At 53.7% G+C, this 16,989-nt stretch overlaps 2 protein-coding genes across 2 annotated transcripts in view; one reads left to right on the forward strand and one right to left on the reverse strand.

Annotated features, from left to right (window-relative positions):
- IFRD2 (interferon related developmental regulator 2) overlaps nucleotides 1–11,997 on the forward strand; it is a 17,195-nt gene extending 5,198 nt beyond the window's left edge. The window contains exons 3-14 of the mRNA XM_044676747.1: nucleotides 1,306–1,338; nucleotides 6,143–6,259; nucleotides 6,457–6,541; nucleotides 6,798–6,922; nucleotides 7,088–7,245; nucleotides 8,845–8,895; nucleotides 9,021–9,190; nucleotides 9,615–9,720; nucleotides 9,798–9,935; nucleotides 10,682–10,810; nucleotides 10,910–11,005; nucleotides 11,212–11,997. Of these exons, the coding sequence (XP_044532682.1) occupies nucleotides 1,306–1,338; nucleotides 6,143–6,259; nucleotides 6,457–6,541; nucleotides 6,798–6,922; nucleotides 7,088–7,245; nucleotides 8,845–8,895; nucleotides 9,021–9,190; nucleotides 9,615–9,720; nucleotides 9,798–9,935; nucleotides 10,682–10,810; nucleotides 10,910–11,005; nucleotides 11,212–11,292 (1,289 nt within the window). The 3' untranslated portion in view covers nucleotides 11,293–11,997. The remainder of the gene's footprint in view (nucleotides 1–1,305; nucleotides 1,339–6,142; nucleotides 6,260–6,456; nucleotides 6,542–6,797; nucleotides 6,923–7,087; nucleotides 7,246–8,844; nucleotides 8,896–9,020; nucleotides 9,191–9,614; nucleotides 9,721–9,797; nucleotides 9,936–10,681; nucleotides 10,811–10,909; nucleotides 11,006–11,211) is intronic.
- A 1,203-nt stretch (nucleotides 11,998–13,200) lies between these two features.
- On the reverse strand, nucleotides 13,201–16,117 carry LSMEM2 (leucine rich single-pass membrane protein 2). The gene is made up of 4 exons (XM_044656942.1): nucleotides 16,002–16,117; nucleotides 14,352–14,462; nucleotides 14,072–14,263; nucleotides 13,201–13,561 (listed from the first exon to the last, which is right to left on the reverse strand). Exons 1-4 carry the CDS (start codon nucleotides 16,021–16,023, stop codon nucleotides 13,428–13,430), a joined length of 459 nt encoding a protein of 152 aa, XP_044512877.1. The 5' UTR covers nucleotides 16,024–16,117; the 3' UTR covers nucleotides 13,201–13,427.
- Nucleotides 16,118–16,989: the final 872 nt, after the last annotated feature.

Below are 16,989 nucleotides of genomic sequence, written 5' to 3' on the forward strand. Positions count from 1 at the left end.
AGGAGGGGGCTTGGGGGCGCGGCTTGAGGAAGGGGCTTGGGAGCGGGGTCTGAGGGTGCAGAACTTAACGAAGGGAGCTGGGGAGAAAGTTAAGAAGGGTTGCGGGGGAACAGGGTGAGGAGGGGACTGTAGAATATGGGGGCTTCAGGAAGAGAGTGAGGGGCTTGGGGTATCTGGAGGGCTGAAGAGGGACGCAGTATGAACAGGACAGGGGTGACGTGAGGGGCTTGGAGGGGGGGGTCTTGGGGATCTGAAGGACTCTGGGTATGACCAGGACAGAAGTGGTGTAAGGAGGGATCTGAAGGGTCTAGAGGACCGTGGGTATGGTCATACGGGGGGGGGAGGGGGGAGGGGGCGGGGATGTAAGGGGTTTGAGGACTCTGGAGGACTTTGGGTATGGTCAGAACCAGGGAAGGTGTTAGAGGCTTGGAGTCTGGAAGAGTGTGGAGGGATACATATGGTTAGTGAGGGATGGTGTGAAGAGTTTGGGGGTCTGGAGGACTGTGGGTATGGTTAGGACAGGGATGGTATAAGGGTGTTGGGGTACTTTGGGGGCTCTGGAGGACTGTGGGTATGAATAGGACAGGGGTAATGTGAGGGGCTTGGAGTATGGAAAACTGAGGAGGGGCCCATATAGTCAGGACAGGGATGGTATAAGGGGCTTGGGGGGCTTTGGAGGATCTGGAGGACTGTGGGTATGGTTAGACAGGGATAATGTGAGGGGCTTGGGGGTTTTAGGGGAATGTTTGGAGGACTTTGGATATGGTCAGGACAGGGCAGGTGTGAGAGGCTTGGAGTTTGGTAGAGTGTGGAGGGACACATATGGTCAGCCAGGGGTGGTGTGAGGGTTTTTTTTTGGTGGGGAGGAGACGTCTGGAGCACTGTTATGTTCAGGACATGAGCAGTGTAAGGAACTTGAGGAACCAGTGTGTTCAGGACAGAGATGGTGTAAAGGGGGCTGCTGGTGGTAGGGTCTACAGGTCTGTAGTTTCAGGACAGGGGTAGCATAGAGGCTTGGGGAATCTGAGTGAGGGACTTGGGGTAGAGAGCAGAGAGGTAAGGCTGGAGTTTTGGAGTCTCTGGGGATCCCTCTGGGCAAATATAAAGGAGGGTGAAAAGTTTAGTATTATAGGTGCAGGAAGGGGAATGGTCTGAGAAGGGATTGTTGGGAGTCTTTCTTGGGGTGAATGTGGCTTAGATAGGTCTTTGTCTTGGGAGTGAGAACTGAGCAAGGCTGGCAACCCAGGGGGTTCCTGGGAAGCCACATGTGGCGCCTTGGGGGAGCTGTGATAAGTGGGCTTCTGATCCTAGTGGGGGGAGGAAGCAGGGGAGGAGGTGGTTCTTTCCTTCCCTCCCATTCTTTCTCCTCCTCTGTTCCCCTCCTCCCTTCTAGAGGTGTCTTGTAACTTCTCAATTCTAGGCTTCTGGGCACATGCCCATGGAAAATAGAGCCACGTGGATGCTGAACTTCAGCCTTTTTTTATGGGCCTAGCATAGAGGAAGGAAGCATAGCCTGGGAGTCGGGACACCTGGCTTTTAGTTCTAGCTTTATCTCCACACGCTTATGGCCTGGGTGATCAAGGACAAGTTTTCCTCTCATTCAACATCTCTGTTCCTCTATCAGTAAACTAAGGGGCCTATAGCAGATGGCATCTAAAGATGGATCTTGTTCACAAAGTTAGGAAATGGCAGAACTGGAGTTTAAGCCAGTTCTCTAAGTTCTAACTAAAGAAGTTTATTTTCTCCCCCTCTAACATCCCATGCCTTTTTTTGCTGTCATTCCAACACAGGTCAGTTTTGCCCTCAGCACTAGACATTTTAATAATAACTGCTTTAAGGTTTATAAAGGCCTTTCTTTACAAAACTCTAGGGTGTGTGGATCATCCCCATTTTACAGATGAGAAAACAGGCTCAGAGAGAGGAAGTCACATGCAAACTAGTAAGGTGTTGGAGCCAATATTCCTGACTCCCCTTTTCCCTCTGATTACATAGGTGGTAAATGGCACAGCTGGGATTTGAACTCTGATCTTCTGGATCTTTTTTCTTTCTGTTTTCTTTCTTCCTCAACTCACCTACCTATGAGAAACTTGCTGGACCAGGTCTGCACTCTGAAGCACAGAGCTGGCTTCTTGGCTTCTACCAGTCCCTAATCTGGCCAGGGGTGGGGCCCAGGAACTGAATCAGGGGTTGATATGAAAAGAAATGGGGGACTCTGGGAGCGGGTACTAAAGGCATTTGTTGCCCCTTTCTTCAAAGGGAGCTGGCTGGGTCTGCACCCAGGGCTGTCTCAATGTTTGAAGCAAAAAGGTGTCTGCCTTCCTTATCAGGGTTTGCTGGAAAGTCTGTGAAGTGTGATAATTGGAGTCCTTGGGAGGCCACTGGATGGCCCAACACTTAAGTTTCTTGAAGGCTGGATCATAAGAGCCCAACCTCACATAGGGAAATGGAGGTTCTGGAAGGGGAAGGTACTTGTCCAGGGTCACACATAATAAGTAAAAGTCAATGGGGGCAGCTGGGTAGCTCAGTGAATTGAGAGCCAGGCCTAGAGACAGGAGGTCCTAGGTTCAAATCTAGCCTCAGACACTTCCCAGCTGTGTGACCCTGGGCAAGTCACTTGACCCCCATTGCCTACCCTTACCACTCTTCTGCCTTGGAGCCAATACACAGTATTGACTCTAAGACGGAAGGTAAGGGTTTTAAAAAAAAAAAAAAGGTCAAGGATTCACATACCTTTTCTGACTTCAGAGCCAATATTCTCACTGCAGGCAAAAGGAAAAAGTCAATTTAGTATCTAAATACTGGAAGGAAAAGATGCTGGGCTCCCCAAACCCTCTCCCTCAGCACATGCTTTCCCTTGTTTTTCAAGACATTCACAGTTTTGGGACAGATAAGTAGTCCAGTGGATAAAGCCTCAGGCCTGGAGTTGGGAGGGACCTGGGTTCCTAACTGTGTGTATGACCCTGTCACTTAGCCCCAGTTGCCTAGCCCTTGCTCTTGTCTTGGAGTGTTACTAAAACAGAAAGTAAGGCATATTTAAAAAAAAAAAAAAAAAAAAAAAAAGACATTCCCAGCCTGGTCAGTTGGCTCTCCAAGTCCCCAGAGATGTGCTCTATGTGGGCCTTGAATTCCTTGAGGAAAGAGATGTGGGATTCCTATTAGAGGTTAGAGTCTACACTACATCCCAGGAGAAGCTGAAACATCCCTCAGAGGTGAGGCTTGCCTCCACCTTCCTAGGACTTCTCTTCCAGAGAGACTGAGTATTTCTCTCTCCTACTAATAGGCCTCCCTAAGCTACCCAGGGAGGCTGTATTCCCAGCAGAGCTCCAAGATAAGGTTCTAGGTAGACTGACCTCTGAGCCCAGCAAGATGTATCCCATCACTGTCCCGGAGGTTGGGGGGCCTGGGCAGAGAGGACTATTGACATTACAGCAGCAAAGGGAGCTTCTAGGTTGTGGCCTTGTTACCACCTTCACCTGCCCTCCCAATTTCAAAAGGGGTCAGCCTTGGGATGAGAGCACTGGGAGGCCCCAGTCCCTCTCCCCCAGGCAGGAGGATACCTTCCAGGGTTTCTTCCTTTTTTTGGCTGTGGAGGATCAAAGAATGTGTTTGCTCAGCCCTAAACTGGTAGGTCCCATCCAGTGTGTACAGGGCAGGTATTAGGTCATTTGTCCCCTGAGGCCTTAAGGAAGCTGTGGTATTTGGGAGAATGGCCTCATGTTGGATTCCATGTCTAAGGACTTCCGGGCAACACCAGGTGGCTGACTCTGAGTAGTCACTGTGATTGTGCATTTTGTCAATCTGCCCCCCACCCTGGCCTCTGAGTAGAATCTGACACCCCCAGGCACCTGGGCCCTTTGAAACACCTGAAAACCAACAGGTGGGTGTCTGAAAGATCAGCAGATATGGCTGAGCCTGGGGAGGAGCCATCCCCCTCCCTAGGTTGGGCCTGAACATGCCCCAGGAACTGCAGTTCTCCTGAGTCAGGCAGATAAGGAGGGCTGCCAGGCAGGGCTTGCTTTCCCCCCAGGCCTTTGCCAGGTCTCTCTTTGCTTTGCTCCCCTTCCCAGGGAAGGAAGTGGGTGTGCCCACCACCCTGGGTCCTGCAGGAGCTCCTGTCACCCCAAGGATGTTAGTCCTGATGAATCCCTGAGCTGACATTTATACAGCACTTGGAGGTTTCTAAAGCATTTTATGTCTCATATGCTCCAAACTACAGTCTCATGAGGCAAGGACCCTTAGAAACAGTCTAGTTGCTAACCTGCCCTTTCTGTTTCTGCTCAGTGCCTCAGTTTCCCTTTTGGGGTGATTACTGAGGGAGAGGACTTTCACTGAGAGCTATGTGTGAGGAGAGGCAGATCCATTCAGAGGCCACTAACAATGGAGGTCAAGGGTGAAGAATAGGATGTGTGTCCCTCAGCACTGGTGTCTGGTTCTGGACATTATAACCAACCAACCCCTTTTCTTTGTCTCTCCTAAGACCTGAGTGAATGAGAGTCTCTTAGAGGAGACCTCCTTCAGGCCTTCAGTGATCAGTAGGAAATCCCCACCTTCTGGTATCTGAGCTGTCAGCTTTTGGGATCTGTCTGTCCCAGAGGAGGAAGTATCTACCTCTATGACACTGGTAGGAGAAGGACTGGGTTTTGAAAAGACAGATTTCACATGATTACACCCATAAAATCTGTATCAGATTGCTTTACCATCTGGGGATGACGGTGTGAGAGAATTTGAGACTCAAAATTCTTTTTAAAACGTTGGAAATTGTTTTTATATGTAATTAGGGAAAAAATTTAAAAACAAAAAATAAAAATACAGGTAGAAGGAGGAATGATAGTGAACAGTGTATTGTGGACCTTTTAAAAAAATAAGGACACAGTGGATAGAGTGCCAGGCCTGGAGTTGGGAGATCTTGGTTCAATTCTGCCCCCAGACACTTCCTAGCTGTGTGACCCTGGGCAAATCACTTAACTCCCGTTGCTTAGCCCTTACTGCCCTCTTGTCTTAGAATTGATACTAAGACAAAAGCTAAGAGTGAAAGAAAGAAAGGAGGGAGGGAGGAAGGATAGAAAATAAAGGACGTGCCCCCCTGAGATAGGCCAGCTTTGTCCCCATTTCGTTAGCCTCTTGTTAGAGTCCTTTCCCCAACATCTCAGTGTTCCCCTAATAACCTACTGTGAATCTGCTGTCATCAACTTCCTCTTTAACCTATTTAGATTTTGAACTTGCACCTCTTCTCGGAATAACTAACAAGTCTCAAATTTACCATGAGCTGCTTATTAGGGCAGGCTCTGACCCTATGCCAAATTCTAAAAACTTAGATGTTATAACCAAGACAAAGGTTAGATGACATACCTTCTATGTCATAAGGACCTTATTTCTCTTAGTTGGCATCAATTCTCAGCCATTAGTGGCCTCTTATTCCAGAAATGCTATTCATAAGGCACACATACAATGATATCCTTTTAGTCACTATGTTTTCTTTAAGGATTACACAGTAATCAGGGTTTCCTGATAAGAAATTCTGTTTCGACACTGGGGGTTTGTGTTTGAGATTCTTTAAACAAAATTTGTCAGGAGGCCTTCTTCTATCTAACCCAGAATTAATTGTATTCTCTCTCTCTCTTTAAACCTTTATCTTCTGTCTTAGTATTAATTCTAAGAGAGAAGAGAAGGAAGGGTTAGGCAATTTAATGTTAAATGATCTGCTGTGGGTCACACAGCTAGGAAGTGTCTGAGGTCAGATTTGAACCCAGGACCTCCTGTCTCTAGGTCCATTGCTCTAACCATTATGACATCTAGGTTCCCCAACTGTATTATCTTTTGGTGAGGCCTTATAGGGGCTATTTCAGTTGGAATTGCCCCGTTGTTTGGAGGAAGGCTGGGAGAGTAAGAATTCGAGCCCAGCAAGATCCCATTTTATAGTAGCATCTTTGCTCTTGGGGGAGGACGGGGGGAGGCCTAACAGGACATGAAAACTGGACATGAGTCTGAAGGCCGGCTGAGATGGTCAGGGCTCACCTTTTTGAGCGTCAATTTGTTCTTCTGTAAAATGAAAGGGGTAACAACAGGATTTTAGGCTCTTCTTGCAGCTCAATCCTAGAGCCAGGGACCCTGGGCTGACCTCCCCCATTTTGGCCCTTCCCAGGAGCTCGGAGCAGCACCCAGGCCGACTCTCCTTCCAGTGATGATGAAGCGGCTAGTGAAATATTGAGCCATTACAGCAGTACCAGCGAGGGGGCCAGCATTGCCGAGGAGAACCTAGGTCAGTCGAGGTTGGGGCTTGGGGGCTGAGAATAGAGGAGTGCCCCTGTGGGCTTGCTCTGCCCTTTGGGTGGCACAGAAGTTGCCTCCCTGCACAAGGCAGGAGGTGTTCAGCTTGTGCATAGCCCCAATGGCCCCCTTTCTCAGGGGCTGGGAGCATGGAGGGGAACTGATAGGCTTTCCTGGCTGGGTCTGCAGGCAATGAAGTGGTCGATGAGCAGGCCCAGCAGGAGGAACTGGAAGAGAAGCTCAAAGAATGCATCGACAACGTGGCCGACAAGAGGTGCTTGCTTGTGAGGGGCTACTGGGTCCCACCCCGCTGTCCCTGTCCTCTTCCCTCTGAGAGCAGAGACAATTAGCCCATGATGGCTGTCCCAGTAGCTGGCCTCTTGGTCTGTGCTCAGTTCACTGGTCTTTGGGGCCCAGCCCAGGCTTCTATTCTGTGGGAGTCTAGGGAAGCCCCCAGGGGAGGGGAGCTCCAGAGCACCCCAGGGGGTGGTTCGAGCTGAGCTCCTCTCTCAGGCCTCATTCTCCCCCAGTGCCAAGACCAGGCTGGGTGCCCTGGAAAGCCTGCGCCTGGCCTTCTCCTCCCGAGTGCTTCTGGACTTTCTGCTGGAACGCCGCCTCACCCTCACCGACTGCCTCGAAAAGTGCCTCAAGAAAGGTTCGCCAGGGCCTTCTGGCCTTCCTGTGCCACCACTGCCCTGGCCTCCTCGGGGGTTCTTGTGGCAGGCAGGACCTTGAAGGAGTTGGGGGGAGACCGTGGAAGGTGGGGCTTCACATGGTAGCCTGAGGTGACCAACAGGGTCCTTCCCATCCCACTTTTCAGGGAAAGGAGAGGAACAGTCTCTCGCTGCCACTGTGCTGACCCTGCTGTGCCTTCAGATGGGCTCGGGCCCAGAGGGAGAGGAGCTCTTCCAGAGCCTGCGGCCCCTCCTCAGCAGCATCCTTACAGATACCTCTGCCAACCTGGGAGCCCGGCACAGTGTGAGCACCCTCTCTTTTGTCCCAGCTCCCCTCTTTCCTTGAGACCTCTGCAACCTAGGGTTGTCCTAGCTAAGTCCCCTAGTTTTACATAGGAAGAGACTTGGGCTCCTGGAGCTGAATGGATTTGGCCATAGCCATGAGGTGTAGAAAAGGAAAGGGGGGATTTGAACCCAGATCTTGCCCTCTTTTCACTTGTACTTCTCACATAATATGTATTATTCTTATCTCTTTTTATGCTGAGAGTCTCAAGATTGTGCCATAGGTGGTCCAGTGGATAGAGCTCCAGGCCTACAAACAGGAGGTCTTGGGTTTAAATCTGGCCTCAGACACTTCCTAGCTGGGTGACTGGACAAGTCACTTAACGCCCATGGGCTAGCCCTCGCCACTCTTTTGCCCTAGAACCAATACACAGTATTGATTCCAAGACAGAAGACAAAGGTTTTAAAAAAAAATTGTGCCCTGTGATCTTGGGGCTGCCCAGCCTGCAGGGAGGACGTAGGTGTAAGGTACATGGCCTCTTTCATTCCTCCTTCCTCTAGAGTAGCAAAATGGTAAAAAGGGCAAAAGATGTGGTTCTGCATGAAGCAAGAGATCCATGAGATGTAGGTGGAACCTGGTCTCTGTCATCAGGTGTCTGAAGGCTCCTTCAGGGGCAGAAAGCAGAAATAGGAGGAGGGACCCAGGGCCCAGGCTTTGGCTCAACGAAGGAAAAACTGTGTGGGGGCCGGGTGAGGCGTGTTCCTTTGGGATTTGGGGAGTGGGTCCCCCTGCCTGGCTGGCTTCGGGCAGCAGCTTGATGCCTGCCGATCACACACATCCCAGCGGGGATTCTTGTTCAGCTGCCGCTCTGGGTGGCCTCCAAGGCCCTGCCCCACTCTGAGATGCTGGGATTCTGGTGGATGTCTTATTCTTGCCCTTGACTTTTGCTCCATGAGGGAATGGATGCTTGTGTAGACCGTTAATAAATATCTGTTGAAAGAATAATTGTCCTTCCTGGGAGCCCTGTAGAATGGCCTTTAAGCCTCTGCCGAGTCCAAGGGTCAGCTTAGAGGGGAAGCCTCCTTATTTTCTATTCCCTCATTTGTCCTTTTCTTGGAATGACCTGGGTAAGCCGGAGAGCTAGTTTATAGTTCCTGGGCAGAGATGCGAAGGGCAGTCTGAAACAGGGTCCTTAGGAGCTTTACAACCTCCCCTTCCATTGGCTCATTTTAAAAATTCTTTTTTGTTATGGTGAACTTGACCAGCATCAACAGACATGAACCCTCCCTTATACACATTCCCAAATATTATTGAACACAAGTGAATTAGACCAGAAGAAGTTAGGGAGATGGAAGAGAGTAGAGTGTTTGGGAGAGCCTCTCCTAGGACCAGAATCAGGAACTGGCCAAAGCTGGGTCCTAGTGCCATTAGGATCACGAGGCACTAGCGTTAGAGCCAGAAGGGATCTGGAGGTCCTCAGTGCAACCCCCTCATTTTACAGATGAGGAAACTGAGGCCTAGAGGTGAAGTGACTTCTCTATGGCTTGGGTCTGTGTTTCTGAGGCCTGGGTTATTGAGGGAGCCCCGAGAGTCTGACCCCTGACCTGCTCTCCCCTGCAGTGTGCCACAGCCCTCGGGATGTGCTGTTACATTGCTGCGGCCGATGTGGAGGTGAGTGTGCCCTCTCCCTGGCCCAGAGCCGCTGCCAGGTGCAGAGGCAGCCCCGACCCGGGTCTGAGAAAGCTGGCAAGCGGCTTCTCTCACAACCTCCCGGCCCCGCTTCTGTCTTCCCGCAGGACCTCATCTCGTGTCTCGCCTGCCTGGAGAGCATCTTCAGTGGGGCCTATGGGGAGGAGGCCTCCACGGCCCCGGCGCCCCTTCACCCCCTGCATTGCTGCGCCCTCCAGGCCTGGGCCTTACTCCTCACCATCTGCCCTGGCTCCCACATCAGCAGGGTTTTGGACAGGTGCTCAGGGTGCAGGGAGGGCTCCCCATCCTTGGGAGTGACCATTCATCCTCCTGTACCCCCACAGTCCTGCCCCCTCACTAGCCGAATTATAGCCATTACATAGAAAATCTTAGCTTCAAAGTGAAGTTTCTATGTGCAGTGCTCTTTCCATCAGACCGCACTGCCTGGATTGACCCTCCTGCAGTGAAATAGAGCAGTCTGTGCTCCCGTTTTCTTCAGTGCTTGGCAGAAGGGGAAGTGGGGAGCCCAGAGGGGCTGGAGATTTCAACACAAGCTGTGAGGAGCCTGAGGCCTAGCCTCTTCCCCTGAATTCCTGTAGCTAGTAGGTCGCTTTGCCTGTAGACCCGAGTGGCCTTTGTCCAGGGTGCGGGGTGAGGGGAGCGGTCGGCCTTCACTCACCCATGCCCCCTGCCCCGTACAGCCAGCTGCCTCGGCTGCCCCGGCTGCTCTCCAGCGACAGCGTCCACCTCCGCATCGTGGCGGGGGAGACCATTGCCTTGCTCTTCGAGATGGGCCGAGACCTGGAGGTACGGGGAGGGGCGGGCAGGATGGGAACGGGAAGGGTCTGTTTGGGGGGCAGCTCCTGAACCGGCCCTTCCCTCAGGAGGACTTCCTGTATGAGGACACAGATGCCCTGTGCGGCACCCTCCGAGCCCTGGCCACCGACAGCAACAAGTACCGAGCCAAGGCCGACCGGCGCAAGCAGCGCTCCATCTTCCGGGATGTGCTGCACTTCATCGAGGTGGGGACCCCTTGAACAGCCGTGGCGGGGTTGTGGCACTTCTCTGCACCCAGTTTTCTCTAGTGCAGTAAAACGAGCAGAGCCCCGAATTCTAGCCCTTGGGACCTCGGCCAGGTCACTGCTCCATACCGCCCGTGTCTGTGCATCACCCGGGGGTACGGGTGCTAGAGGAACAAAGGTGGTCATGAGCCTTCCCGTGGGGAGCCCACGGGCTCTGAGGAGGTGTCTGGCCAGGATTTCCTCATCCATAGGATGAGGGACCAGGACAAGCTGGCCTCAGGGGCCCCTTCCAGGCCTCCCAGCCACCCTCACAGTGGTAGCAAAGTGCGTTGTTTTGACAGATACTGATTAAGCCCCTGCTGGGTGCACTCGCTGGTCTCCAGGGAAGATAAAAAGTGTAGGTAAGGGAGCAGCGAGGTAGCTCAGTGGCTAGAGCGCCAGGCCTGGAGCCCAGAGGTCCTGGGTTCAAGCCTGGCCTCAGATACCTGGCTGGGGGACCTTGGGCAAGTCATTTAACTCTCTTCTGCCTTGGAACCAATAACTCAGTACCAAGTCTAAGACAAAAAGTCGGGGTTTTAAAGAAGTGAAGGTAAAATGCGGCGTCTGCCCCTGTCATCTGGTGGAGGAGCAACAGTAATCAGACAGCTGTTCCCTGAGTTGGGTGGGAGCGACGGAGGCAGCGGGGAGGCCTGGGGAGGCTGTGGTGCCCAGCCTGGTCTAGCGGCCTCCCCTCTGTTCTGCTTTAGAGTGGAGAGTGTCAGGAAGAGACAATCAAGTTCGGCCTGGAATGTATGTATGTGGACAGCTGGGTCAGACGCCGCACTTACACAGCGTTTAAGGAGACCCTGGGCTCTGGGGTCCGCCACCACCTCCAGGTATCGTCCCGGGGGCCGGGGTGGAAGTGGATGGGCTCTCCCTCCCCAGCCTCCCAGAGGGGACTTCACCGGCTCAAATTGCCCCCTCACTTCTCCTAGAACAACGAGCTGCTCCGAGACATCTTAGACCTGGGGCCCGTGCTGGTGCTGGATGCTGCCGCCATGAAGGCCAGCAAGATTTCCCGCTTCGAGAAGGTCTGTAGCCTCCCCGAGCTCCCCTGGGCTGGCCTGTTTAACAAAGGGGTCCCTGGGGCAGGAGGCGTTGGGGGGGGGGGGCTTCAGACCCTGCAGGCCCCCTTCCCAGGGGGACACGTCCTCGTCACCTCCTCCCCAGCCAGCCTGTGGTGCGGGGTCCTGTGGGGAGCCCAGCCTCCCCTAAGCCGCCTCTCCTCTTTTTCCAGCACCTCTACAATTCAGCTGCCTTCAAAGCCCGCACAAAAGCCCGCAGTCGCGTGCGGGACAAGCGAGCGGATGTGCTCTGAGCACAAGGCCTCCCCTGGCCCTGGGCTGGGGGCTGCCCTCATCCCTGTTTTTTACATAGAAGAACATGTCACCACGCTGCATCGTGTGGCCTGGCTCCCTGGGGGCCTTTGCTTTATTTTTTTAATGACAAAACCAAATAAAGGTGTTGGGGGAGGGCTGCCTGAACTCCCTTGACCCCTTGCCCTCAGCCCCTCATTCCTCCAGCCCCCTCCCTCCAACGCCCTCTTCCTGTCTCCCCTTCGCCCATCTCTCCTGCTGGGCCAGGGTTCGATTTGGGCCATGGGAAGATTACCTTTTGTGCCTGCCTGTTCTCAGGGGGTGAGGCATTGATGTCTCAGTGATGTCGAGGAAGGAGAGAAGCCAGAGGCTCCCCAGGCTGAGGAGTGAATGGGGAGTCCCCCCCCTCTTCTCTGGCTGCTCTTCCCCACCGGACTGACCAACCACTCCGTCCCCCTATTAGAGAATGTGGGATGGCGTCCTGGAGGGAGGCCTGACCTGGGGCAGCCGTTTCCTTGTGGCTGGCCGGGCCGGGATGCTCCTCTTCCTTCAGTCCATAACACGTATTCAGTGTGGCCTCCCCCTCCTGCACCTTAGCTGTGCTGGAATGTGGAGGGAACAGGGCAGGGGCTCTCTGGAATGTATGGATGTGCCGATTTTATAAGAAGATTAATATTGGAGATAATTAAACCAGACCATAGCTTGGCCTTGGGCTGCCGCCTCTGTTGTGTTCTTCTGCACATGCCCCTTTCCCAGCTGGCGAGGAGGAGGTGGTTCTTCCCTTCTGCCCTTTTGCAGGGAGGCGACCTGGGGCCAGGGTCCCCAGCCTTTGTTTCTGGGTGCTGGTGATGGGGAGAAGGCCTCCAAGCAGACCTGCCTCCTCTCACACAGAGCCCCTGGCTAGCCAGGGAGAAATGCTTTCAGGGTGACCTTCTCAGCATGCCAGGGAACAGCCCGAGCCAGGCTTTTGCTTGGGGGGGTGGGGGTGGGAAGGGGCTACTTTTCCCCCCTGGGTGTCAGGCAGCTCCCTTTACCCTCCAGAAACCTTTCCCATATTTGGAGGGGGTCCCCCCCTCTTCCTAGCATATGTAGGAGGCTTCCCTTCTAGCCTTCCTTCATTGGGGCTCTTTCTTGGTCTCTATCCAAGTCAGTGCCTATGACGGAGCAGGCTGACCTGCCATGGGAGGTCCCGTCCAGGATGCCTCAGCTCCTCAGTGGGGAGCTGGGGGAGGGCTTGGATACCCCTGGGCAGCCTTCCTTGGAGGCTGCTCTCATTGGGAGGCACTTGGAAGGCTCGGCTGGTCCATTGAGGGGAGGGGCAGGCGGGGGTGGGCAGCTATTTTGGGATGGCCTCGGAGACAGCTCCTGCTATCTGTGGGATGCAGACGGTGGGAGTGGTGGCTCAGGCCAGCCAGGAGGTGTTGACAGGGGAAGGAGAAGGAAAGGAGAGGCTGCTTCGAGTGGGGGTGGGGAGGGAAGGCTGATGAAACCCCAGAGGCTTACTCCAGTATCCCTTCTAAGATGCTTCATTGACCTCAGAAACATGGTGGCCCTTGGCCTCCTGACCCCGGCTTCTTTTCCTCCTCTGGATGGGGGCAGGACCTTCTCCGCCCTGGACTTGGAATGAGGAGGTGGCAACTATCGACCCTCGACATTTTCCATCATTTTCATGTTTTAAGGTTTACAAAGTGCTTTAGGTCTTAGCTCTCAAGCTCCCTGAGCCACGATGAAGGACAAAAACCATTCTGTGCCTCAGTTTCCCCATCTAAAAAAGGAGGACGGTGATATTTGCACATTCTAAGGCACCACGTGTTGAGAGGTGACTTGAGGAACCTCAAGAAATGTTCTTTCTGTCTGATGTGGACCGGGAGCTCTCCAGCATCATTCTCCCACCTGGGCTATGGGGTCTGGTTGGAGGTATGTGAAGACGGGCCTTAGACTGCGCCATTTATTGATACAAAAATCTCCTGTAGAAAGAAACATAGAAACGGGGAGGCTGTGCTTGGGCGTGTAAGTGGAGGCCAGAGGGAAAGAGGGTCAGGCTTCGGAGGGAGGGTCGCCTGCCCACCGTCCTGTTGAGCAAGAACTCTGTCCCTGCACCTGCAGAGGGTCCTGGGCTGCAACGGGAGCTCATTCCTCAGCTGAGGCCTCGAGCCTCGCTGTTGTTGAGCCGTCGCCACTGGTTGAGGCTGGCCAGCCGGAGCTTTAACAAGGTCTCTTCCTGGACCCGGAGCGTGTGGGCCAGGACCCGCAGGGACTCGCTCTGTAGCACTGGGACAGATGGGAAGAGAGGAGAGGCCTGCGTGACTTGGGGCCCACCTGGGGGCCCTCTCCCTCCTGCCCTGGGCTGTTCATCTCTAGGTAAATAATTGGATTATCTATAGCACACTTTCTCATCCTAATCTGATTTCCTGTAACCACCCAGCCAACGTGTAGTCTGGCTGTGCCAGGGGATAATGAAAAGACCAGAGGGTTGGGAGCCAGGAGACCTCCGGCAGAACTCTCTTTGCCTTTTTTTCCTGTCTGTGGGACTGGGCCTCTGCGGGCTTCTCTCTAAAATGGTGTGGCACTAGGCAGTCTCCAGGGTCTTTTCCTAAGACCGTGATAGAACCTCAGCCTGAGCAAAGGAGGGAAAGAATCGTGGCTGCCTCCTGCACCCCACCCAAATAAAAAGGAATTAACTTTGGGATTTTTATTCGTGCACCCCCTCTCCTCATGCAGCTAACCTCTCTGAGCCCACTCTCTTCCCCCTCACCCCCCATCAGTCCCTCGCCCTGGTACCACTCAGGTAGACAGCCAGGATGGCCAGGGCAAGGCAGGTGAGGATAAGCAGCGCCAACAGGAGCAGGAAGGCCCCACGTCCCTGGGCTGGGTTGCAGCCAGCCTGGACACAAAGGGATGAGGGCAATATGCCCATGAGCTCCTCCCAGTGCTGTGAGGCTGGATCGTCAGTCAGGTAGGGGTGCAGGGTTCCTGGTGGAGACAGAGGTGTTGCATTGCCCTTTCCTAGGGAGGACTCCCTTTTTCTGCCCACCCCTTAGAGAGAGAGCCTGGGGCATACCTCCATTGTGCAGGTCACTGATGGACTCAACAGGGTGCAGGCTGACCTCAGTGAGGTGGCTGGGCGGAACAGTCCCAGAGCCCGGGCTCACTGTGATGGGCAGGATGGCATCTGTGAGGATCAGAGATGCTGGTCTGAGTGGCGGAGTACCCTCACCTCTGGCGGAAAGGACCCCCAGGACAGTGTTCTTCCCCTGAGCATCAGCCTAAAAAGGAATGCCACTGGTGCCCAACCTCCTCACCCCCAGTGCCAGAGCATGGGCACTCAGGGGAATTTCACACGTGTGTTCTTGCAGGCAGCACTCCCCATTCCACCCCCAAGCCCACAGGATTAGTCTTGGTTTCTCTTCCTTCCTCCCCACCCCCCTCCTGCCTATGCCCACTCTCTCTGTTCCCCAAGGAGTCAGTCCAGGACATAACTACTGAGAGTCCCCTTTATGTCAAACCCAGGCTGTGAGGCCTGGAGGAAGGTAGGGAGGCGGTCCTTGACCTGGGGGAGTCCCTGTCTGCTGTCTGACCACATGCTGCACCTGAGCTCAGGGAGTTCCTGGTCTGAATGAGAAACCCAGACCCCTTCCTCTGCCATCTCCCAATCCAAGGGAAGACCAAACCCTCCCAAGGGGAGCAGGCTCACAGCAATCCCCCCAAGGGGAAGAGGGAGCTGTGGGGGGAAGAGATCCAGAAGAGCTTTGAGTGGGAAAAAGCATCAGCCCTTGGATAATGTCAGGAAACTAAATGTTCAGACCTGGACAGCACCTTCTGGGCTCTTAAAAGACCAGATAAATAGCTCAGGTACAAAGACATGGCCACGGCCACCCTGAGAGGCCAGGAAGTAAGCAGCAATGGGAATGGGTGAGGAGGCCCCAAACCACTCCCCCACCCCCACCAACCCCACCTTTTTTTCCTAGGGCACAGATCAGAGATGGAGACAGGTGTCCTTGCCTCCCAGTGTCATAGAGCTGACCTATCTTGGGGCAGTTTAAGAGCCAGAAAATCCTGTGATCCCATCTCAGCCCACAATGCCTCTGGCCCCTTCCTCAAGCCCTGGCCTCCTCCCACCAGGACCGGAACCCATGGCTATTCCAGATCTCTGCAGCTGCCCACTCCTAAACTCTGTCTTAGCAGACAGATGACCTGTCTCCCAACCACTGTCCCCTTGGAAGGAGAACATGGGCATGGCAGGGCTAGGATGGGATAGGAAGGATGCTGTGTCCCCCCGAGTCCTTTCAGCACAATCTGATGGGCCAGACCAGACTATAAGATGAGAGAACTAGTTGTCCTGGGGAAGAAGCTGTCCTTTCTGCTTAGAAGGTGAGGACTAAGGGCATCAGTGGTAGAAAGGATGTCCCATAACCAGTTGGCTTGGGCACATAGTGACAAGAATAGGGGGTGCTCCTGTTCTATCCTTCTCACCCAGCTCCCTTTGGAGAGTCAAAAGAGGTCCCTGGAGCCAGGCAAATGGGTGTCTGAAACAGCCTCCTTCCATTTCTCAAGATCTTGAGGTGACTCTGTTAGAATGCTGCCCAGCTCAGCTTTGGGCATTGAGGATCACCCCAGCCCTGTACCTTTCACTCCTATGGCTTTGAGGACTGAGCCCTGCCCTGTCCAGTTCTGCCTGCCAGGGTGCCTGCCCGCCACCCACCTACCTTACCTTCTCGGGCCTCCCCAGGCATGGCCAGATGTGGTGGTCAGTGGGGTTGGAGCCAGATGGGTAGTGCCCTGGGCAAGGGGGAGGAGTAGAAGCAGCAGCCAGTACCTCTCAGAGCCCCTGTCCAGGCCACTGGCTTCCCAAGGCACGTTTGCCCAGTCCAGAAATAGTCTTGAGCTCAGCCTAGAGGGGGTTATATTTAGAGGAGGCGGGATTAAGAAGGGTAGGGGCAGAGGAGCTGAGAGCAGTCAGAAGTCCCAGGAAAGGCAACGAGGCACACACATTCTGGCGTGGGAACATAGAATGGTATCAGGATTTAGAGCTGGAAAGGAACCCGGAGATCATTTAATAGGCCCCCTCATCTTACGTCTAAGGACACTGAGGACTAGAAAAGGTAGGGGGGTGGACGCTTGGTCCAAAATCAGCTAGTTAAGAAGTTGCCAGGCTATGATTCATATCCAGGCCTAGTTCTGAGTCCATCCTCTGTTATACCATATATCACTTTCTTCTTTGATTCTGCTCAGGGTGGCGAAAGGGGTGTTCCATCTCTGAATAGCCCTGTTTGGTTTTGGTGCTAGGGGGAGTTAGGTAACCTTCTGTTCCTAGCCCAGCCAGAAGGTTCTGGGATACTCCAGATAGAGGGCCCTGGAATACTGCAGCTGGAGGGTCCCAGAATACCCTAGCTAGAAGGCCCTGGGATACTCCAGCCAGAGGTCCTAGAATAATGCCATAGCTGGAGGATTCTGGGTTACTCTAGCTGGAAGGTCCTGGGATTCTCTAGCCAGAGGGTCCTATTATACTGCAGTTGGAGGGTTCTGGGATACCCCAGCTGGAAGGTTTTGGGATACTCTAGTCAGAGGGTCTTGAGATACTCCAGAAATGTTCTAGAAGAGTGTAGAACCCAGGTCTCCCTCCTGACTCAATTCAAAGAGGGTGTCACAAGACCCATAGTGTCTAACTTCCTCTCAGCTCACTGTGATACAGCCAGTTT

Source organism: Gracilinanus agilis, chromosome 1, assembly GCF_016433145.1.
Source record: "Gracilinanus agilis isolate LMUSP501 chromosome 1, AgileGrace, whole genome shotgun sequence".
In the NCBI taxonomy this organism is placed as follows: Eukaryota; Metazoa; Chordata; class Mammalia; order Didelphimorphia; family Didelphidae; genus Gracilinanus; species Gracilinanus agilis.